At 48.3% G+C, this 23,040-nt stretch overlaps 2 protein-coding genes across 7 annotated transcripts; one reads left to right on the top strand and one right to left on the bottom strand.

Moving 5' to 3' along the window:
• The first annotated feature begins 3,276 nt into the window (after window positions 1–3,276).
• On the top strand, window positions 3,277–17,796 carry SYS1 (SYS1, golgi trafficking protein). 6 transcript variants are annotated; one of them, XM_025399815.1, is made up of 5 exons: window positions 3,277–3,369; window positions 4,491–4,637; window positions 4,851–5,015; window positions 6,623–6,690; window positions 7,881–8,474. In XM_025399815.1, exons 3-5 carry the CDS (start codon window positions 4,854–4,856, stop codon window positions 8,119–8,121), a joined length of 471 nt encoding a protein of 156 aa, XP_025255600.1. In that variant the 5' UTR covers window positions 3,277–3,369; window positions 4,491–4,637; window positions 4,851–4,853; the 3' UTR covers window positions 8,122–8,474. The 6 variants fall into 6 exon arrangements, with proteins under 6 accessions (XP_025255600.1, XP_025255601.1, XP_025255598.1 ...); XM_025399816.1 differs by having other exon boundaries at window positions 3,291–3,369; window positions 4,866–5,015; XM_025399818.1 differs by lacking the exons at window positions 3,277–3,369; window positions 7,881–8,474 and adding an exon at window positions 15,266–17,796 and having other exon boundaries at window positions 4,381–4,637.
• On the bottom strand, window positions 14,852–19,386 carry TP53TG5 (TP53 target 5). The gene is made up of 5 exons (XM_025399811.1): window positions 19,182–19,386; window positions 18,535–18,609; window positions 18,208–18,338; window positions 16,009–16,522; window positions 14,852–14,979 (listed from the first exon to the last, which is right to left on the bottom strand). Exons 1-5 carry the CDS (start codon window positions 19,227–19,229, stop codon window positions 14,875–14,877), a joined length of 873 nt encoding a protein of 290 aa, XP_025255596.1. The 5' UTR covers window positions 19,230–19,386; the 3' UTR covers window positions 14,852–14,874.
• Window positions 19,387–23,040: the final 3,654 nt, after the last annotated feature.

Here is a 23,040-nt window from a genome sequence, read left to right as displayed (position 1 = left end):
GTGACAGGAGGAAGAGAAGGTACCACATTTAATGTGATCCTACTATGGGCCAGCCACCGGGCTTGTTTTGTCTGATACATTGTTAGATCCTTGCCATAAATCTGAGATCAGGCATTTCCGTCCCCACATTCCAAAGGAACAAATAATAACAATCATATTATCATTGCTGATGTTAACATATTACCAACTACACATCAGGCGGTGGACTAGGCACACGTTTGACCCTCAGGACAGCCCATAACATGGGTACTATTCTGAACTCCACTTTATAGAAGAGGAAACCAACTGAGACTCAGAGACATGAAGTAACTTTCCCAAGGTCACCCAGCAGGACAGCAAGACGGCTGGAGAGCCAGGATTCAAATCTGAGCAGGGCTCTCAAGCCTATGGACCTATGGGAGAACATTTCCCAAGGGATTTATGGGGGTGGATTCAGAAGGTGACCTTAGTGATTGTCCTTATATGCACGCAGTGGGGCCCCAGTGTAAGAGTGACGGAAGAGACCAAGTGACCAGAGGCACTCCCCTCCCCTCCACCCAGAGGACAGTTTGTCCCAGCTTGTGGCTGTTCGTCACTCTGCCTCTGACCTAAAGTTTAACATTTCATTCATAAGTTTGGAACCACAGACTTGGCAGCGTAGGAAGAACCCTTGGAGACCAGCTATTCAAATCCAAACCCCTCATGTTACAGATGGAAAAAAACCCTGAAGCTGGAATGTGACTCGCCAAGGTCACAGAACAGTCTTCTGTTGGATGAAGGAGTTGGTTTAGGGTCAACTACAGATCATCTTGTGCTGTAGTTACCAAATGTGGGTGCACCTCCGGATCACTTGGGGAGCTGTTTAAATACGCAGATCTCCACAATTCTGCTTTGGGAGATTTGGACTTAGGTTTGCAAACAAGGACTGGAAATTTGAATATCCAATATGTTCCTCAGGTGATTCAGATGGCACAGCTCCATGACAACATCTGCAAGTTGGAGTCCCTCTTCTTTCATTTGATAGTTTGGGATACTGGGACCCACCGGGGACTCGCCCAAGGTGACATAGCAAGCCAGTGGGGCTCTAGTTCAGACTGTGGCCTGAAGCAGACTGCTTGTGTTCAAATTTCAAGATGGGCCACTGAAGCTAAACAAGGGGGTTGCCATGATTTTCCCCAGCTCTTGGTTTCCTTCTTGGATCCAAATTAAGACAGAGGATGGTATGCATTTCTGAAGCTTGGCAAGGCGGGAATCCAAGAACTGAATTCCTGAAGGGAAAAGGAAAGGGTGGGAGGTTAGCTTGCACGCCCATTGGGGTTTGCCCAGAGGTGAGCTCCGGACTCCAGGGATGACATCAGACATTCCAACCAGCCCTAATGTCGAAAGCTACCTGTGTTTTCTAGTTCAGCAGAATGGGTAGGGAGGGCCTTCCCTATTGGGAGGAGATGGGGTGGAGTGGGCCCAGCTGTGACGTGAAGGGGGCAGAGTCCAGGAAGAGCCATGCATTCCAGCACCTGCAAGGAAGACATCGGCCCTGGCTATTGTCACCCTTTTCCTAAGCCTTTCCTAAGCCTTTCCTCCCATTTCTCCCTAATCCCTCACCTCAGGGCTAACTGAGCAGAGAGATTCACTGCCCCTTTTCCACTTCCTGCTACTCCACCACCTGACTATTTTACTATCTCCCTTCCTTCATCTCCCTCTTTCTCCCTCCCTTCCTCCCTTCTTTCCTCTTTTTTTATTCTAAAATGGCATCTCAGCTGGACACAGCGGCTTATGCTTGTAATCCTAACACTTTGGGAGGCCAAGGTGGGAGGATTGCTTGAGCCCAGGGTTCAGGACCAGCCTGGACAACATAGGGATACCCTGTCTCTACAAAAAAATAAAATAAAATAAACTGAAAAATTAAAAAATTCAAGTGTGGGCCAGGCGTGGTGATTCATGCCTATAATCCCAGCACTTTGGGAGGCTGAGAGGGGCAAATCACTTGAGGTCAGGAGTCCAGACCAGCCTGGCCAACATGGTGAAATCCTGTCTCTACTAAAAATACAAAAATTAGCTGGGCATGGTGGCACATGCCTGTAATCCCAGCTACTCAGGAGGCTGAGGCATGAGAATCGCTTGAACCCGGGAGGCGGAGGTTACAGTGAGCCAAGATAATGCCACTGCACCCCAGCCTGAGCAACAGAGCAAGAGTCCATTTCAAAAAAAGCCAGGTGTGGTGGCACATGCCTGTGGTCTCAGCTATTTGGGAGGCTGAGGCTTGGGCCTGGGAGTTTGAGGGCGCAGTGAGCCATGACTGCACCACTGCACACCAGCATGGGTGACACAGTGAGACCCTGTTTCAAAGAACCAAACTAAACCAAACCAAAACTAAACTAAAAGGCATCTTGATGTTTGGAGTCAGTTGTCCTGAATTTGAATCTCAGCTCTGCTCCCTGTGAGCTCTCTGACCTAGAGAGTCACACCACCTCCCCCATAGCCTAGTTTCCTCCCCTATAAAAAGGGGATAATAGCTGTATTTTCTGATCGTGAGGATTAAACAAGATCATGTAAACACTTAAGAAACAGATGTTTTCTCAGAAACACTAGATCATGTGCATCATCAGTGAACTAGAGGAATTTGAATACATATTTGTTGAACTGAATTGAGGTGCCTTAAAGAATGGTTGAGCTGGAAAGCACCTAAGAGATCTTTGGGCCTTAGTAACTCCCAAACTGGTGTCCAAGTCAACTGTTCAGGGTATTTCCAAATGATAAGGACAATCGCATACTCTCAATAAAGTCTCAGGTTTCTTTACTTTTGTCTGGAATTGTATCAGCTCAAGGTGATAACATGGCTAACACAAGCCGTTCAGAAATTCTGATTGGCAGTTACATGGCTCTTTGATAAGTTTTTTTTTTCTTTTTTTGAGACGGAGTCTCACTCTTTCCCCCAGGCTGGAGTGCAGTGGCCGATCTTGGCTCACTGCAAGCTCTGCCTCCCAGGTTCACGCCATTCTCCTGCCTCAGCCTCCCGAGTAGCTGGGACTACAGGCACCCGCCCCCATGCCCGGCTAATTTTCTGTATTTTTAATAAAGACGGGGTTTCACCGTGTTAGCCAGGATGGTCTCAATCTCCTGACCTCGTGATCTGCCCACCTCAGCCTCCCAAAATGCTGGGATTACAGGCGTGAGCCACAAAACGTTAATCATGTCCAACTCCTCATTTCATAAACAGGGAAGCTGAGGTTTAAAGAAGGAAGTGGCTTCCTGGTCACACTGGGTGGCATAGCTGGCCCTAAAACCCAAATTCTTTTCCTGGAACCAGTTACTTCCCTTCTTTCCACTCCAGAGAGGGGGAACCTAGATTCAATGAAGTTGATGGGTTTTCTTCTGCTGGAGTAGGAATAAGTGAGTCATTGACTTGCTGTTGCTTTCTCTGTTCTTGACTCATTCAGCAAATATTTACTGACTGTCCACCATTCGGATTTGGAAGATAGATAAAATAGTCATGGCAGCAGAGAGGGTCAGGATTTACTCCTAGGTGCGACTTCAGAATCTGTGCTTTTTCCCATTTGGCACCCACATTTTAAAACACCCACTACTCTGCCTTCTAATGTAGTTCAACTGTGTCTCAGGGCAGGGACTGTCTTACATGTACATGTTCTAGCCTTCCTGCCACCCAGTGGGTGCGAAATCAATGTTGTAGTGTTGAGGAACACTTGAATTTAATTAATTTATTTATTTAGAGATGGAGTTTTGCTCTTGTTGCCCAGGCTGTAGTGCAATGGCGTGATCTTGATTCACCGCAACCTCTGCCTCCCGGGTTCAAGCAATTCTCCTGCCTCAGCCTCCCGAGTAGCTAGGATTACAGGCATGCGCCACCACGCCTGGCTAATTTTGTATTTTTAGTAGAGACTGGGTTTCTCCATGTTGGTCAGGCTGGTTTCGAACTCCCAATCTCAGGTAATCCGCCTACCTCGGCCTCCCAAAGTGCTGGGATTACAGGCGTGAGCCACCGCACCCGGCCAACACTTGAATTTTAATCCTTACTTTGCTACTAACTGTGTCGTTGAAACAGTATGTTGCTTTCCTTCTCTGGCCATTAGCTTAACTATCCGTATAGCGGGAACAGTGGCAAACTCCTAACTGGAGGAGCTTGCAGGTCCATTTCAAGCTATCAGACTCTAACTAGGAGAAAACACTGAGAATTTAGGCTGAAAATAGCGACACAGTTTATCACCTCGTTAATTCCCAAACATCATTACTGCGTCCTAATCCACCCCACCTCCCTCTCCCCTAGCCGCCTTCCTTTAAAAGGAAATTTCCCTCTAGAGGGCGCGCAAGCTCTGCGGCCTTCGTTCCTCACTTCCGTTTGCCTTCACTCTTCCTTCTGCGCATGTGCTCAGTTCGCTATCCGGCTGCTAGTATCTTGTTCAGGCGGTTTAGGCAAAGGTTGCACCCACTACGCCTGCGCAACCTCAGCCCCGCCCCTCCGCAGCTTTCCCCGGAAACGCTTCTTTCCTACGGAGTCTCTCCCGCCGCTGCGGTCGCTGGAGCTTTGCCTCTCTAGGCCGGCAGCGCCTCTCCTCCATGGTCATGTCTGTCAGCGCTGTTTTGGGAGCCAGCGGGTGAGGCCGGGCCACGCTCGAACACTTCGATCGTCGAGTCTGTCACTGGTGAGTAGACCCCAGAGGAGCTCGTGTACGGGCGGGGGCCGCGCAGCCGGAATGGGCTGGATTTCCCCTCACTCTGAGAATGGGTCTGTCCGCCCCGCCTTCCCCCTAACTCTTGGAATGGGCTCACCCCTTGGTTCCAGTCCCTCCTCCCGGGCGGGGCGGCGTTGCCATGGCGACGGGCCGCTGGCTGAGGCCCGGCTGGTGTCCCTGCAGGGCATGGCGGGTCAGTTCCGCAGCTACGTGTGGGACCCGCTGCTGATCCTGTCGCAGATCGTCCTCATGCAGACCGTGTATTATGGCTCGCTGGGCCTATGGCTGGCGCTGGTGGACGGACTAGTGCGAAGCAGCCCCTCGCTGGACCAGATGTTCGACGCCGAGGTAGGGTCCCCGGCCTGGCGCGGGTGGGGTCTCGGCCTCCCCGACTAGGCTTTGTGATCCAGCACTACTGTGCTGTAGACCTGGCTGGGTCACCTTCTTGCTTTGTAGCCCTGGGAAAGGGATTTCACGTTTCTGAGCCTCAGTTGCCTCATCCATAAAATGGAATGACAGCAGAGGCTGATTAGTACAAAGGAAAGGGCCTGGATGTTAATACAATAAACACGTCTGTGTTCCAGGCAACTGTGATACATTTCCTTTCTGATACTCTAGGAAAGTGACTTAACTTCTCTGAGCTAGGTTCTCAGGTGCCACACCAGAGAGAGGAGTAGATAAAAGAGCATTCATGCGGGTACAGTGGAAACTGCCTGGACTTTGGGGTCAGGACAGGCCTCCGTTTAAGATCCACTTACTAGCTGTGTGACCTGGGGCAAATGTCACCTCTGTGAACTTGTTTTCCTGTCTTCAAAACCATGAGACTAGTTGCAAAGAGGTCGTGGACTGCAATATAAAGAGCATGTGCGTTGGATTCAGAAAAGCAAGTGTTCAATCTAGGCCTAACCATATAATATTAGCTGTGGGACCTTGGGCAAGTTGCTTCCCCTTCTGAGCCTTTTCTGAAAAGTGGGCAGAATACGCCTGTCATGTCACCCTCAACAAAATGTTAGAAGGCACAGAGGGGTTTAGGAATAAGAAAGTACTTCGTAAAGTGTAAAGGAGGCCTGTAAGTTGTTACAGCTAAGAGGCAGCTGTGGCGTGTGGTGGTGAGCACAGTTCTTAAAGCCAGGAGACCTGGGGTGGAGTCCTTGCTCCTGCTGCTTGTTCTCTGTGTAGCCTGTGGGCAAGTTATTGTCCAAAAAGCGGTAAGAATCAAAAGAAAAATGGCTTTGTGAGGTTTTTTTAGGGATAATACAAGATTGTGTATGTCAAAGACCTTTCTTTGTCAGCTGAAAGTGTGGTGCAGATGTTTGGCATTTGATAGTATTGTGTTAGATAGTGGAGGTTGCACACCCACCATGTGCCTAGTTGTAGTCTCGTAGGAGCCTCTATCCTCCTGGGAAGAGCTGTGGGAATGCTGGGCTTTGTTGAAGAGCCATCTGATGCACACCACCTGGGTTCTAGATTAGGGATCAGCAAACCTTTCCTTTAAGGGTGAAGTAGTAAGGATTTTAGGTCACAATTACTCAGCTCTGCCATTGTAGCACAGAAGCTTCTATAGACAAATACATAAGTGAATAGGTATGGCTGTGTTTCAATAAAACTTTATGTACAGGAGTAGATGCCTGGCCTATGGAGCCATAGTCAGCTGAACGCTGTTCTAGACTTTACTCTTGGTGTTTATTACTTTGGGCAACTTAACTTGTCTGAGCTTTTACATCCTCCTTTGTAAAATGAAAATAATCCCTTTCCACCTGCTGTGAGAAACAAATGAAATCCCATAATGGATGTCTATGAAAGCACCTAGTTGGAAATAGGCTGCCGTACAAATGAAGGGAGGTATTATCTTCTGTGCTCCGGGAAGAATGCTTGTTCCTTAGGAGGCTTGCTGAGATCCTGGGGCTCTGCCAAGTCACTTCTCCAGCATATTTCCATTTGTGATTCCCCCTCAGATCCTGGGCTTTTCCACCCCTCCAGGCCGGCTCTCCATGATGTCCTTCATCCTCAACGCCCTCACCTGGTGAGTATCACCAGTTTGGCTATCCAGCTTTTGGGCTCTTAGCGCTGGGACTAACTTCCTAAGTTTGAGCATGAGACAGGTTGGCGTTTGTTTCTGGGGAGTGGTGGAGTAACGTGGGTGACAGAGGCCAGTTCTGGGACCGGCTGTATCATGGGCTTCCTTCCATTGCTATTTTGACTTACCTGGAAAGCTCTTATGTCACTATGTTTGTGCTGCCTGCAAGACAACTTCCATCTCAGATAACTTCCCTGATGTGGAGTGAGCTGAGGAAAGGATTCGACCGAGAGGCAGGAGAGCTGAGTTCTGTTCTTGGTTTGTGTGCCATTGGCCAAGTTACCTGCCATGGCTCAGGCTCCTCTTTTGTCCATGAGGGGTTGGACTCGGTGACGTCTAAGGTCACACATAATCATTGCCTGTCTCTTAAGAGGCAGTTTAGCATAGTGATCAAGGTCTCAGGCTCTGGAGGCAGACTTATTTGGCTTTGAACCTCAACTTTACCACTAGTCTAGTGACTTTGGACAAGTTTATCAACCACAGTTACCTCATCAGTAAAATGGGGCTAATAATATTACCTACCTCATAGTTGTAAGGATTAAATAAGTTAATTCACAAGAAGGACTTAGAACAATGCCTTGCATGTTATTATTATTCTTGTCCTTACAGTAGAGATTGAAAACTGGTGGGCTGACTTTGACCTAAATTTGTCTTCCAGATAGGTTCTATTTGGCTTACATAGATGTCAGCCCACACATGGTGTTTAAAACATTTTTTTCACTTAGTTGAAAATCAGGCTATTTTATATAAAAATCCAGATTTCTGGCTTCTCTTGAATAATGGAATGACTGATTGATTCTAGGCCAACCTTCTAGCATGATAAGATTTGCCTAGATGCAAGTAACTACTGCCCCCACTTTAGCTAGAACATGTGTGCTTCAGGGTGTCATAATCCCCACCAATTTCTAGTATCCCTTAGTGACAATTGCCATCAAAATCATCAAGCTCATACTCAGTCAGCTTCACTCTTGACATTACCCGCCAGGTTCTTCCAGGCATCTAATATCATAACCCTTGCTTCACACTTACCTTGTCACTTCTGACCACTATGCTGCCATCCTAATTGTCCCTACCCTCCCAAATAACCTAAGACCAGGACAACCCAGTGACAACTCACTGCTGTCCTCTCCCCACAGTGCCCTGGGCTTGCTGTACTTCATCCGGCGAGGAAAGCAGTGTCTGGATTTCACTGTCACTGTCCATTTCTTTCACCTCCTGGGCTGCTGGTTCTACAGCTCCCGTTTCCCCTCGGCGCTGACCTGGTGGCTGGTCCAAGCTGTGTGCATTGCACTCATGGCTGTCATCGGGGAGTACCTGTGCATGCGGACGGAGCTCAAGGAGATACCCCTCAACTCAGCCCCTAAATCCAATGTCTAGAATCGGGCCCTTTGGACATCCTGCTGACACTTGGGCCCCTTAACACCTTGGGCTGCCCAGACCCTACAGATGAGGTCCAGCCCAGATCTGAGAGGAACCCTGGAAATGTGAAGTGTCTGTTGGTGTGGGAGACATAGTGAGGGCCTGTCAAAGAAGGCAGGTAGCAGTCAGCATGACAGCTGCAAGAATGGCCTCTGTCTGCTGAAGCCTTGGTATCTGAGAGGTCAGGAAGGGGACCTCTTTGAGGGTAATAACAGAATTGGAACCATGCCACTTTTGAGCCACAATACCTGTCACCAGCTTGTTGTTTTAAGAGAGAAAAAATATCAAGGATATCTGATTGGAGCAAACCACTTCTTTAGTCATCTATCTTACCTCCCTGGGACAGCTGTTACCTTTGCATTGTTGCCAAATCACAGCAGTTATGTTGGAGAAACGCTTGGTTTCCAGATCCAGAGCCACAGAAAGAAATGTAGGTGTCAAGTATTAGGCTGCTGTCAGGGAGAGGATGGCAGATGGATGCATCAAGCACAAGGAAAATGCACAACCTGTGCCCTGTTACACGCACGTTCGTGTGCACCCAAGAACCTATGACTTTCTTCCAGTTCCTTCTGCCAGGTCCCCATCCTGCTGCCAGCTCTCAACATAGCAGGCCATAGGACCCAGAGAAGAATCCCAGCGTTGCTCAAAGTCTAACCATCATAAAGACACTGCCTGTCTTCTAGGAATGACCAGGCACCCAACTCCCACTGGACTCCAGTTCTTTTTCCTGCCTTATTTAGAATTCTGTGGCGGGAAGGGTATGATGGGTTCCCAGAGACAAGAAGCCCAACCTTCTGGCCTGGGCTGTGCTGATAGTGCTGAGGGAGATAGGAATTTGCTGCTAAGATTTGTCTTTGGGGTGGAGTTTCCTCTGTGAGGGGCTTGCAGCTGTCCTTCCTGTGTATATAAATACAGTATTTTCCACGGTTCTGCCTGTACTTACTTTGTAATGCCATGGTTGAGATTGAGAGAGATCAGCGCAGCCAGGCAAGGGAACTTTAAAGAATTATTAGGCCACCTTCTCCCTTTCCTGGACCCCAGAGTCATTCCTCCATTTGGTTAAAATACTCAGTGCAGGGAACTCTTACATCCTGTCTCCTTCACTTGCAATGTCCCCTGCTATGCCTCAGGTGAACCACGTGATTCTTGAGTTTCCTTTCCTACTTGCTAGTGATTTCTGAACATGTTCAATGGAGTGGCACACAGTCTAGACCCACTTCTGCATTGAAACCTTCACTGTTCCTCTTTGGTTTCTTGGGAGCTTTCCCAAGAGAGCTGTCAGTTTCCAGCTGTCAGTGTTATGTAACACAAATGAGTTTTGCTATCTCCCTGAGAAGCCCATCCGACCTCCTGGCTGTCAGCCCTACAGAGTAGGGAGTTGATACTGACAGGATGAAAGTTTAGGAGTAAATATGCCTGGGAAGAGACTGGGAAGGTTCTAGGGTGAGGCACCTCAGTAACTCATGGTGCCTTGGCCAAGTTGGAAGGAAGCAGTTTGTTAATGGGGCGCGGTAATCCTGGCTGCAGGGTCTAGAAGGTAAGACCAGCTGGGATGACCTTCCCTGGGTTGATCAGTTTCCCTCTAAACAACACAAACTGTACAGGCATGTGACTGACTTTGAAAGAACACCCATCATGTGGCTGCTGTCACCCTTGACCAGCTGTGGTGGTGGTTACTCCATCTGTGGTTGGAGCACCTCTTTGGGATTCACTTCAAGGTCTTGTGCCACTTTCTGCATATCTTCTGTGATGACAAATCTCTGTCCCCTAAGTGTTAATTTGATTTTTAGAAATGGCCAAAAGTCACGTGATCCAAACTTTTTTTCAGTTCTATGGAGACTGAGCTGCATGATAGTTGGGGATCAAAAATATGTGACCTTAATGAGATTTTTGTGATTTCTAAAGTAACAATAAAAGCAGTTTTTAGAGTTGAGTTCCAGAGAGGGCAGGGCAATGGCAGTGACATGTTTGTCATTTTAATAATAAATAACATCTATTGAGTACTTAAGAGGTGTCCAGCAGCGTGGGGTGAGTGCTTTATGTCTCTTTTCAACATCTTCACAAGAACCCTCTGAAGTAAGAAGTAACGTCATCTGTATCTTACAGATGAGGGAACTGTAAGGAACTTACTCAAGGTGACTTTTTAGGAGCTGGCAGAGCCAGGATTTGGGCTTTGATAGTGATATTAATAAGCTCATTTTGAAGAGGTCAATAGTTAGGGATGTATAAGTTCTGACTGGTTAAACAATCTGGTTAAATAGTCTATCACCTTATCATATCATGTTATCCTGTCATATGTTTTTTAAATTCCAAGGATGAATAGTACCTTATAAACATTATTAGCTTTCTAAGAAAAGCTGATATGCAGTACATTAAATATAGCCAGACATTTCCTTTTTTTTTTTTTTTTTTTTTGAGGCAGGGTCTCACTCTGTCACCCAGGCTGGAGTGCAGTGGTGTGATCTTGGCTCACTGTAGCCTCAACCTCCCAGGCTCAATGATCCTCCTGCCTCAGCCCCCCACCCCAGTAGCTGGGACTGCAGGCACATGCCACCATGCCTGGCTAATTTTTGTATTTTTGTATTTATTTATTTATTTATTTTTATTTTTTTAGAGACAGGGCTTTGTCACTTTGTCCAGGCTGGTCTCGAACTCCTGGGCTCAAGAGATCCACCTGCCTTGGCCTCCCAAAGTGCTGGGACTTTACAGATGTGAGCCACCAAGCCCAGCTGGCCTTTTTTTTTTTTTTTTTTTTTTTTGAGGCAGAGTTTCACTCCGCCTTCATTACCCAGGCTGGAGTGCAGTGGCCTGATCTCAGCTCACTGCAACCTCTGTCTCCCGGGTTCAAGCGATTCTCGTACTTCAGCCTCCCAAGTAGCTGGAATTACAGATGTGCACCACCGTGCTTGGCTAATTTTTTTATTTTTCGTAGAGACAGGGTTTCATCGTGTTGGCCAGGCTGGTCTCGAACTCTTGGCCTCTCAAGTGATCACCCACCTCAGCCTCCCAAAGTGCTGGGATTACAGGCCTGAGCCACTGTGCCCAGCATTGGCCAGAGATTTTCAAGTGATCTTAGGAATGTGGGAAATCTATTTCCAAAGGATAAAGGGTGGTACCTAGATAAGAGAGTACTAGCCCACTACTGAGTTGGCATATCTCTTAACTCTCCAGGTGTCTGAAGTTGACCTCCCTTTTTCCCACCCACCACGTGAACTCGGGCCATTCAGAAAGAAAACTGGAGACTCCTACATAGCTGATGCTCAGAATAGTTTATTACCCTTAAAGGAGAACAGGAAAGGAAAAAGGGATGTCTGGCTCAGAGGGTACTTCTAACCCCTCGCTCTAGGCAGCCCTGTCCATATCAGTGCCAAATGAGAGCCAGGATGGCAGCCAGCAGACATCAGGGGGTACAATCTGAAGCTCCGGGACTCCCAACATCCTGGAGAGTACACAGCTCAAACAGGCTCCCCTGGACAGGAATCCCCTTGGACTCCTTCCTCAGTGACTCCCAGGTCAGTAGCTTCCTTCTGCCAGGCCCAGAGGGCAGTCAGTGCACAGGTGTGGAACACCTTGTGCTGGCAGCCCGGGGACCACGGAATCTCAGAAGCAGGGTCCTGGGGACCTAGGGCAGGAGGAATAGGGATAGAATCAGCGTACAAGAGAACTCTTCTGTGGAGAGATTAAAAACTACCGTCTTAAGGTTTTCTGTTGGAAAGTAGTAAAGGGTGGTAGAAATAGCATTGAGGCAGGAGGGAGTAGAGGGAGCTGAGGGTTTTAATCCCTGCCCTGCCACTACCTGGGCAAGTCACAGTCATAGGGGTCCAATGCTGAAAGGCTTTAGAGAGCTGCAGTGGAGTACAAAGTCCTGGAGTCCCATTACTACCTGTGAGATCTTGGGTAAGCTATGTTATCTCCCTTACCTAGATTTCCTCATATGTAAAATGAGCGTAATAATGGTACTTATTTCCCTGGGTTTTGTTTTGCCTTCTTTTCTGGTAAGTCAACACTTAATTCTGTAAAATGGAAAAAGTGTTCCCTCCCTGGTTTTACCGTGAAGATGCAATGAGATGTCATGTGTAAAGCGCTTAGCCCAGCACCTGACATGTAGGAAGTGATCCATAATTCTAGGCAATTATTAGGCTACCGCCCCCCTATCCATTTTACAGAAGAGGAGACATTTTTCTTCTGAGCCTGTGTTTTCAAATGTTGGGGGATAGGCTTGCCAGTCCTCTAGGTACCACTACCAAGTATTGAGCTCCTATCTGGCATGTACTGCAAAGTGATTTATGTGTATTCTTACTCAGTCCAATAAGGTAAGCACCACTATTTCCCCCATTTTGCAGACAAACTGAGGATTGGGAGTAAACAACTTTTTCCCCGTTACAAAGTTGGTAGGAAACTAGGCCTGTCTGCCTCATCCTCTTTTCACATTCCAGTTACGTTTATGTGTGATCCAGACAATTGTGAGATAGACAGACTTAGGGATCTAGATGCCATATGCCGTATTAGCAAAAGGTTGTGAATGTAAACATACATTTGGCTTGTTAACAAGTAGATAGCTCCCTAAAGGTGGGTAGTTAGGTAGCTGCTGATGAGAAATGGAGCCAGGACTGACTGGCCACAGGGCTTTATGATGATGACCCTGGTGTGGCGTAAGAAAAGGCCAAACATTTGTTCAGTGCCCCACAAACTGGCTTCTCCTACCTCAAGCTTGATTTGCTTAAAACCCCCTGAAACAGACATTAGTATCACTATTTTATAAACATGAAATAGGCTCAGAGAGGTCAGGTGACTTCTAAAAAGTCACTCAATATAAAATCAGATTCACACACTTCAATTTTTTCCCAGTTAACTGTTAAGCAGCCATTTCTGGGGTGGCTTCCTCTCCAAATCAGTGTTACTGGGCCCAGAGGAGGAGCTTTAGGTTGAAATGGTTAAACAAAGGGAGGTTGGTAGTGGGGAGACCCCGGTTGTGGAATTGTGGGAGGCAGGTGGCCAGAGGCCTAAGTGCCTGGGCAGGTGGGATGAGGTGGAAGGGGCCTACTGCTGGGATTCCTTCACTCCCAGGCCTGCCGCTTGCTGCCCTGGCCATGCTGGGTCCCCGCCTTCACACACAGCCCTCCCCTATACTCGGTGGCATTCCCAGTGGGCAACTGGGGCCCAACTCCAGCTCTCTGGAGCAAAGTGAAGTTGCCAGTCTCACTCAGGCCCACCCCAATCCAGCCTCCACTTGAGGCTCCCTGGGCAGGCCCCCATGAAGGCTAGTGCAAGGGGGCTCCCCAGAAAGGGTCGGGTTTTTTTTAGCTGGGAGGGCGCTGTCTTGACTGTCGCTGACAGCGCGCTCAGGAGAGAAGTTCACGCAAAGGTTGAGGGAATGAAAGAGTGAGTAGAGATTATTTTCGAAAGTTGATGGAATTGAAAATACCCAGCAAGGGAACCGCAATGGAGACTGTTCAGGAAATGGGCTGGAGTGCAAGCTGGGTGGGAAGACCCGTGGAAGTGGAGGTTACTGGGGTGGAGGTGGCGCGGGAAGTGGCGGGGTGGTGGGGGCGGAGGTAGGCACCGTAGGGGAGCTCCAGGAAGATTGCGCTGGGAGGTGGAGCTCGGGAGCGCGCAGCAGCCACTCCGTGTGCTAAGCAGTCCCCGCACCACCGTGGCTCTGCCCAGGCTGGTCCGCGCGGCTGCTGATGCCCAGTAATAGTGGGGAGGAGTGTGTGAGTGGGCGGGGCGGGGGGCGAAGTCCATCCAATCGTTCTCCCTCTCTCCCAAACTGGAGATCTATCTTCATCGCTGCCCTGACCCTCACCCCCAGAGAGCTGTGTACCCCTCAATGGCTCCACTGCTCTCCCGAGGGCGCCCACTCCACGCAGCCTGCCTCTTGGGAATATGGAGGCCTTTGTCCGGAGAAAACTCGGGCTCCCTTGGCTTTCCTCTCCGCAACGTCTAAGTTAGGGTCCTGTGACTGCTACCGACAGAGGGTGACCCCGGCCAGATGGGGTCGACCAGGGCTTGGGGTTGAGGTCTTCGGATTGAGGGTGGACCTGCCATGTCATGCTGGAGCAGTAGAGATGCAGTACCAGCTCCTCCGCCTGATCTGGTGCCTTCTATGATCTGTGACCAAGGCACGACACATTTGGAGGCCCAGCTGACATCCACTTTTTGACACCAGCCGCAATGCAATCAGTTTTTGACAATCAGTTTTTGACAATCAGGTCGCAATGCACGCGCATGACCCACAGGGTGCTGGGGCTATTCCTCCTGCCTCGTGACTTCTGAGCAGGCTCTCATTTCACCTTTCCCCTTTCTTGGGAAAATGGAATGGGGAGCAACCAGGAGCCCTTGCTCCTGCCACTTTCTAGCTGAGTGAGCCTGGACAAGTTACTTTCCGCCTCCGTGCCGCGGTTTCCTCTTGTGGGCTCACGGGGCGATTGTGAGGCACCTTGCATCCAGGAAGCACACGAGCGCCCTGACTTCATAGAGCGCACCACTCAGGAGACCAGCTCGTGGAGGTGGGGGAGGGGTGCAGCTCGCTGGCTTATTTGGTTCTAGACTGACATTTGGGGCCAGGGGGTGGAGGTGGGGGAAGCCTGAAGTCGCGACACAGGCTCCCTCTACCGAAGGCCTCCTTCCTTCATCCTTCCTTCATCCTTCCTAGCCCCAGACAAACAGGCAGAGTAAGCAGTATTCATCTTAGGTGCCATATGGAAGATTTTATTTGTAGACTCGTGAATTTCGCCACCCATCCCTCCCCTTAAGCTGACTGCGCGATCTCCACCCTCTGCTCGCACCTCTGGCTCCCGTCCAGGTCACATCAACCTGCCAGCAGAAACCTCGGTGTTAGATGCTAAGACTGTCCCCAGGGGGCATTGGTCGTTTGGGGAGCGGGCGCAGGGACAAGGGTGCTGTGGTGTCTGTGGTAGGTTGGAAATGGCTTTGCTAAAAAGGAAAAGCCTCCCTTTAAGCTAGACCCGGTGAGCACTCACCCCCTTCCTTTCATGGGACTTTAATCCTCCCACGAAAGGGCTGGAGTATTTTCTTCTTTTTTTGCTAAGGAACTTTCTGTTCAGAGTAAATTTCTTTTTTTCCTTTCTTTTTTTTAAAGACAGGGTCTTGCTGTCTTGCCCAGACTGGAGTGCAGTGGCGAAGCCACAGCTCACTGCAGCCTCGACCTCCTGGGCTCAAGCAATCCTCCAACCTCAGCCTCCTGAGTAGCTGACACTACAAGTGCAAGCCACCACATCTGTCTAATTTTTAAATTTTTTGTAGAGACAGTGTCTCATTATCTTGCCCAGGCTGGTCTTGAACTCCTGGCCTCAAGCAGTCTTCCTGCCCTGACCTCCCAAGGTGCTGGGATTACAGGCGTGAGCCACCATGCCTAGTCTGTTCAGAGTAAATCTTATTTGAGGCATGAATAAATCAAACATGAATGGAGAGTTGAATTGATCTAAGAGGGAATGGGATGCAGCAAAGCCCTACTTGACCATCTCCCCCTCCCACATTTGGAAATCCTTAAACCCACTTATGTAGGCCTCTGACTGTGAGATTCAGAGCCACAGCAGTTTCCACCTCTGCTAAGGCCTTCAGGCAATGAAGGCTCACTTCAGTGCGCCTCCTTCCCCAGGTCTCCTAGCTATATCCGGAGAGGCCTCAACCTAGTCACTACCCTGCTGTATGACGTTGGTCTAAGGCTTCCCCATCTCTGGACATGAAGGCGGAGCCTCCCAGCACTGCCATCCACACACCACTCAAGACTCCAGATCCTGAGCCCTGACTCTGGGCCCCAGATCTGGGCCTGGCTTGGGGCTTGCATCTCACCTAGCCTGGCAGTGTTGTTATCACACCCACCTTGTATGGATGCCACATAGGCACTTCAAGTGATGCGGAGCAGAAGCGGGTGCAGCGGCGCTTGACCCAACGCAGGGTGGAGGATCTGCACATCACCCGGGGTGCCGGGAGGTGGATTCGTGTGGGCAGCCCCTCAAACCAGATCCACTGGTCGGCTACATTCAGCTGCTTCATGTGCCCCATGGGAGTTCTATTGTGGTAGGGCTTAATGAAGATGATTCGGGGGCCCTCAGTGAGTAGTTGCCTCCCCTGGGCTCCAAGGTTCAAGCCATGATCCCTCGATGTCCTTGGAACCTCAGGCTCTACATGCTTTTCTTTCCATGGCATTGCCGCCGATGACGTTTTTGCCTTGTTACTCATCCTTGACTGCACCTGGGGCTTCCACTCCTTGTACTCTTTTTTCTTAGGGTCCCCTGTGGACTCTAATTTCTTGGATTTGAGTTCCTTCTTGGAGCACCCGATCTCCTGGAACTCTTCATTATTTTGTTTCGCTTTATTGCAGGCACTGTTTTCCCTGGCAGGGAGAGGAAAGGCAGTCAGCAGAGCAGGACTAAGGCCCTGGTTGCCTAGCCTTGCCCCGAGACAGTTGATATGTAGTCAGCTCAGGGGAGCCTGTTAATAAAGCTAGAGGGGCATGCAAAGACACTTCTCTGTTGCCCAGAGGCCTTGTGCTGGTGTGAGGGGGTGTGATGAGCACTGGCAGAAGGGATGTGAGAGATTGGGAAGGTGAGAGCCATGACTAGTAGTTAAGGCCCCTAGGAATGGATATTGTCTACATCATCTGCCACTAGATTAGAATTCTGTCTCTCTGGACTTCAGGTGGGAGGGTGAACAGTCCAGTAGTTTTTCTAAATTGTGCTCCAAGAAACCTTAGGGTTCTGAGGAGGTGTCTCAATGTCACTTCCCCTGACCGAATGGGGGCAGGATACCTCCCCCCAACCCGTAACAACACAACTGGGGCTTGGGAATAGATATTTGAACAGAGGTTTCACTACTTTAATAAAGTTGGGAAACTGTTCAAGACCAGCGTGGGCAACATGGTGAGACTCTGTCTCCATACAAAAAAAAAAAAAAAAAAAAGTTGGAAAATGATGGGGGTAGATGATCCTGATCCTTCTAGCTCTGTGTTTCCTGACTGCCTGCAACTAGAGGCCAAATGAGAAAGAGGAGCCCAGAAAGATGGCCTTGAGAGAAATATTAAATGCTGAGACTTTCCCAAAGGGTGTCTGTAACAGACTGGGCCCCCTGCAAACCCCCCAGTGGCAACACCATCCTAGCCAAGGGTGTGGAGAGAGATGAGGCCTTGGGCTGCAGATAATGGCAATACTGTGATGATAATAATGGCTCCCGCTGATTGAGTCCCCACTCTATGCCAGACTTGGGATCCTTACAACTTGGGATCCTTACTACTTCTGTAAAGTAGAAGGCAGTGAAGCAGAGTGGCTTACAGAGCACAGATGTTGTTAGGTTCAGACAAACGGGCTCAGATTCTGCTTCTGCCTCTTACCACCTGTGTGATTTGGGCAAGATATTTAACCTCTCAGAGCCTTAGCTTCCTTATCTGTAAAACTTGGATAATTCTGTCTACCTAACAGGATTGTTGTGACGAATAAACTACATGGGAAAATTCTTAAGTGCTTAGCATAGTAGATGGCACTTAGCAGGCACCAATCAATGTTAGCTTTCTTAGTACTCTCATGTGACTTACGAGCAAACGATTTGAACTTGTCTCGGAGGCATGGTTAAAAAAAAAAAAAAATATATATATATATATATATATAAAGAAACTGAGCCTCAGCAAAGTTAATCCTCAGATTTGAGGGGTCAGTCTGCAGGTGACTGTCTGGGTTATATTGACTTGCAAGGGGAGGAGGAGGAGGAGGAGGAGTGACCTGTCTCAGTGCCCCACGGTGGAGTGAGCACCACAATCGGATGACTACAACCATTGTTATGGCCACAGCTCTGATATCAGACAGGAATGGCTTCAAATCCTAGCTCTGCCACTTATCAGCTGAGTTAACTGAGACAAGTCACTTCACCTCTTGAGCCTCAGCTCTCCAAGGGTAAAACAGAGTTAATAAATACCTCTCTCACAGAGGCTTTGTGAAAATTAGACTTGTTCTCTAAATTCCTTAGCACAATGCCTGTTCCCAGTAAGACGGCATTTGGGTCCATTATGGGGGCCAGGCCCCAGCTTACCCAGAGGAGATTCGGAGAATCTTTGGAACACTGAGCAGTGAATGCCAGCACCTTTTGGCCAGCTTATGCAGTTCTTGGATCCGGCGGTTCGAGCTCTTGAGTAGCTTCAAGAGCGACAAGTTTTTTAACACCTGCCGGGGTCGAGAAACCAGATAAATAGAAGCTTCAGCTTTCCTGGACAGCCTCCCTCTCCCCTGCCTGCCTCTAGCTCCGCTCAGCCAAGGGCCGGCCTGCTGGCTCCCCTGGGCAACTCAGCCTGGCAACCAGGGGCAGCACTGCATAAGTATACGAGCTTCCCCAAGCTGGGACCAAAACAGGGCATCTCACCGTTCTCAGACGGTTCCGCTCAATTACTTTGCTCAGAGGCTGCTCTGTCTTGTCCTGCGGTTTCTCATCTTGCATCTGAGGGACAGAGGATAAGAGAGAGACATAAACCCAGAGGAATCAGCCAGGCGTGGTGCCTCATGTCTGTAATCCCAGTACTTTGGGAGGCCGAGGTGGGTGGCTCATTTGAGGTCAGGAGTTTGAGATGCCTGGCCAACATAGTGAAACCCTGACTTTACTGAAAAAAATACAAAAATTAGCTAGGTGTGGTAGCATGTGCCTGTAGTCCCAGCTACTCAAGAGGGTGAGACAGGAGAATCACTTGAACCCAGCAGGTGAAGGCTGCAGTCAGCTGAGAGCTCGCCACTGCACTCCAGCCTGGGTGACAGAGTGAGACACTGGAGAAATCCTCCTGTACTCCTCCATGTGCCTCTCCATTTGGCCGAGCATGGTTTGACCAATCCTAGGCTGGGAGTTTTGTCATCTTGGTCTGGGGACAGAACTTGGAGACCATTTTAACTTTCCTGACCTCCCTTCACCCTTCACCTTTGCCTTTTCTCCCCTGCTGCAAAGTCCCGTCCTTGTCATGGAGATTCTTTGTTAAGGTCCCCTCTAGGGACTCACCCCCAGGGTCTAGTCCCAAGTCTGACCTTGGAAACCCTGCTATTCTTGGGCCTCTTCTTTGCTGATGGACTCATGCTGGGGCTGTGAGACCTCAGAGACGAATGGAGCAACACCAGTGCCAGGCACCCACCCTGCTCCTCTCAGTTCAGCCAGCACTCAGGCTGGGCATCAGATGGTGGTGCTGTCTCTGTACCACCTGCAGCTGTGACATCACTGAAATGTGACAGTAGCAGGGCTGGGTCTCCAAGGTGTGCATGTGGCAGAGGTGAGGGGTAGAGGGTGAGAAAGAAATACAGACAATAGGTGACAGACAGCTGTGTACATTGTCACTACCTCCCTGTGAGGTAAGAGGATTATCCCCTCTTTTTAAATGAGGAAGCCAAGGTTCAAAGAGGTTAATGTACTCAAGGCCGCACTAGATCTAACCCAGCTAGATTATAGTGGGCTGGAAACCTAACAAAGTCTGATAGTCAACCCATGAAACCAGGGATTCCCAAACCATGCTCATCCATTCAGTCATGTTGCCTGTTTTGACTGGGCGCCTGCTACATGCTAGGTGCTTTTTCTTTTTTCTTTTTTCTTTCTTTTTTTTTTTTTTTTTTTTTTGAGACAGTGTCTTGCTCTGTCGCCAGGCTGGAGTGCAGTGGTGAGATCTCTGCTCACTGCAACCTCCGCCTTCTGGGTTCAAGTTATTCTCCTGCCTCAGCCTCCTGAGTAGCTGGGACTACAGGCACCCGCCACCAAGCCCCACTAATTTTTGTATTTTTAGTAGAGATGGGGTTTCACCATGTTAGCCAGGATGGTTTGGATCTCTTGACCTCGTGATCCGCCCACCTCCGCCTCCCACAATGTTGGGATTACAGGCGTGAGCCACCACGCCTGGCCTTGCCAGGTGCTTTTTTCTAAGTGCTAGAATAACAGAAAAATTCTTGCCCTCAAGCTTACATTCTCTAGTGGAGGGGAAACTGTGTGTATGCTTGTAAATGTTTAATAATTGGCTCTCTGAAGCAAAATGTATATGTGTTTGTATTATAAATTTTACTGATAAAAACCAACAAATAATAAAGTCCTATAATACTCTTTATTGTAACTTCTATTAGTGAGTTGCTTCTTACAGTATGCTTTTCTTGGATTTTGCCTAACCCTTCTATTTGTAGCCAACCTATGGTTGTAGTGGATAAACAAGTATAATACCAACATTAATGTTGGCATTTTCATTTACACTAAATAGTAAGAAGAAGGTGAAAAAGTGAAACAACAGAGATATTGAAATTTAACTCATTTATCAATGACTTCATTCACCTATTTGCTGAATTGGACCATAGTTTTTGAATACTGGAAGTATATTTTTCAGATTCTTTTTGTTATTTACAATTGAACAGCTATGGACAGGACACTTGCTTACGTTTTCTCTTTTTTGTTGTTTTTGGGGGGTCTTTTTACAGATCTATATATGATTTATATATGATATATTTCTACTGTACAGATATACAGATATAAAGAATTCTAAGAACATAGGTAATAGTAAAAGGTGGTAAAAAATAGAGTGACAAGTTTAAGCATGTTTCACCTTTGTTTTTAATGTCACGTATTTAATTGGAAGTTGCTATAAATTACATTTTAATGATGGCCATGCCTAACAACCAGCCTGCAGAATTCCTAGAAATGTAACAGTAGACTTTTGTGAGCCCTTATGAGTCAGCTTCAGCACGCCAATGCTACGTCAGATGGAAATAAGTGCCTGGAGAACAGCAAACAGGGTAAGGGGAATAGGGAGGGCAGAGGTAGAGGGTTTGGTATATTAAAAAGGTGGTCTAGGAAAGATTCATCAACAGGATGAGATTAGAACAAACACCTGAGAGGGAGAGGGAAGAGGAGAATGAATGGTGGTGGGAGAAGATGAGGCAGAGAGGGAGTTGTGGTGGGTTAGGCAGATCACAACAGGCTTTAAAGGGCACTGGCTGCCCTGAATCCCTGGTGCCCAGCTGGCTGCATCAGAATAGTATGAAGAGCTTGTGAAAAACATTTTTGTGGGCACCACCCCATTCAGTAGGCCAATCAGATAACCAATCAAATGTGGGACCCACTCCACACCCTTCCACTTCTAGTGGGGAGAGATGTACATGCACAGGGGGTACTTAGCTCTGAATGGAGGGGTGAGGGGCCAACCCTAGGCTGTGGGACAGCTTCTCACATATAAATATCCTTTCTTATTAGAGTGAAGGTTAGGTAGTGGGTTAAACTGCTGCTGTGGCCTAGGGAAGAAAGCAATGTGATGATTTGGCAAGGAAGACACAGAGGGTACGCCCTCTCTCTCTCCTGTCTACCCCCATACTCCTTGGCTGCTCTGCCTGCTCGGACATTCCCTTCCTTGCACACAATTTCAGCTCTGATCAACTGGACTTCACTGAACAATGCTGCTCTGAGGCCCTGGTGCCTGGCGGGCTGTATCAGAATCACCTATACTCGATACTCATCTCCTGAGCTTCGAGGGCTGGGGAATCACTGTGTGCGAGGCACTGAGGGACAGCAACATTATAGGCAGAGCATGCCTCTGAGTTCACAGACCAAGGGGATAGGTACCCCTAGAATGTAGACTCCTCAATGGCAGGTATTTGTGTCTGTTTTATTCATTGATTAGCCACCAGATCCTAGAACAGTACCTGGTGGACAGTGGGTGCCCAAAAAGTATTTTTTGAAAAATGAAATAAATAGCATTGTCTATGATATGGCTAATACTGAGGGTTGTGGGAGCACAGAGGTGGAGCCTCCCAACCCAGCCTGAGGACGTCAGGGACTCTTCCTAGAGAAGGTGAGGAGGAATGAAGGATGAGTAGATGTTGGCCAAGCATAGGGGTATGGGGCCAGTTGGGGGAGGTGGGCAGAGCATTCTCAAAAGAGGGAATTTAAAGAATGTGAGTGTGGAATGGAATTATGTCATATGTTGGATGTTGCTGGAATAGAAAGTAGGGGCCAAGAGTGGCGGGGGAGAAAACTGGAGAAGTGGGTAAATGACACACAGCTGGTAAGCCTTGGGGACTAAATCCAAGGCTGTTGAGTGAAAACCTCCACTCTTTTTTTAAAAAAATATGGTATAATAAGATATGGATAACATGAAATTTACCTTCTAACCATTTTTGTGTTTGTTTCTGAGACATAGTTTCACTCTGTCGCCCAGGCTGGAGTGCAGTGGTGCAATCTTGGCTCACCACAACCTTCACCTCCTGAGTTCAAGTGATTCTCGTGCCTCAGCCTCCCCAGTAGCTGGGACTACAGGCCCACATCACCATGCCCAGCTAATTTTTGTATTATTAGTAGAGACGGGGTTTCACCATGTTGGCCAGGCTGGTTTCGAACTCCTGACCTCAAGTGATCTACCTACCTTGGCCTCCCAAAGTGCTGGGATTACAGGCATGAGCCATCGCACTCAGCCCTAACCATTTAAAAAAGTAGTTAAGTGACATTAAGTACCTTCTCTTTGTACAACCATCATGGATATCCATCTGTAAACTTTTTTATCCTATGAAATTGGATCTCTGTATCCATTAAAAATAACTGCCCATTTTACCTCCCCCAGCCCATGGCAACCACTGTTCTACTTCCTGTCCCTATAAATTTGACTACTCTAGGAACCTCATATAAGTAGAATAATACAATATTTGTCTTTTTTTGTGACTGCCTTATTTCACTTAACATGTCTTCCATGTTGTAGCATGTGTCAGAATTTCCTTCTCTTGGCCAGGCACGGTGGCTCATGCCTGTAATCCTAGCACTTTGGGGAGGCCAAGAAAGGTGGATCACCTGAGGTCAGGAGTTCGAGACCAGCCTGGCCAACATGGTGAAGCCCTGTCTCTACTAAAAGTACCAAAAATAGCTAGGCGTAGT

This window comes from Theropithecus gelada, chromosome 10 (genome assembly GCF_003255815.1).
Source record: "Theropithecus gelada isolate Dixy chromosome 10, Tgel_1.0, whole genome shotgun sequence".
Lineage (NCBI taxonomy): Eukaryota > Metazoa > Chordata > Mammalia > Primates > Cercopithecidae > Theropithecus > Theropithecus gelada.
Note: the sequence above shows the minus strand (reverse complement) of the source record. Positions and strands in the feature narration are given on the sequence as shown.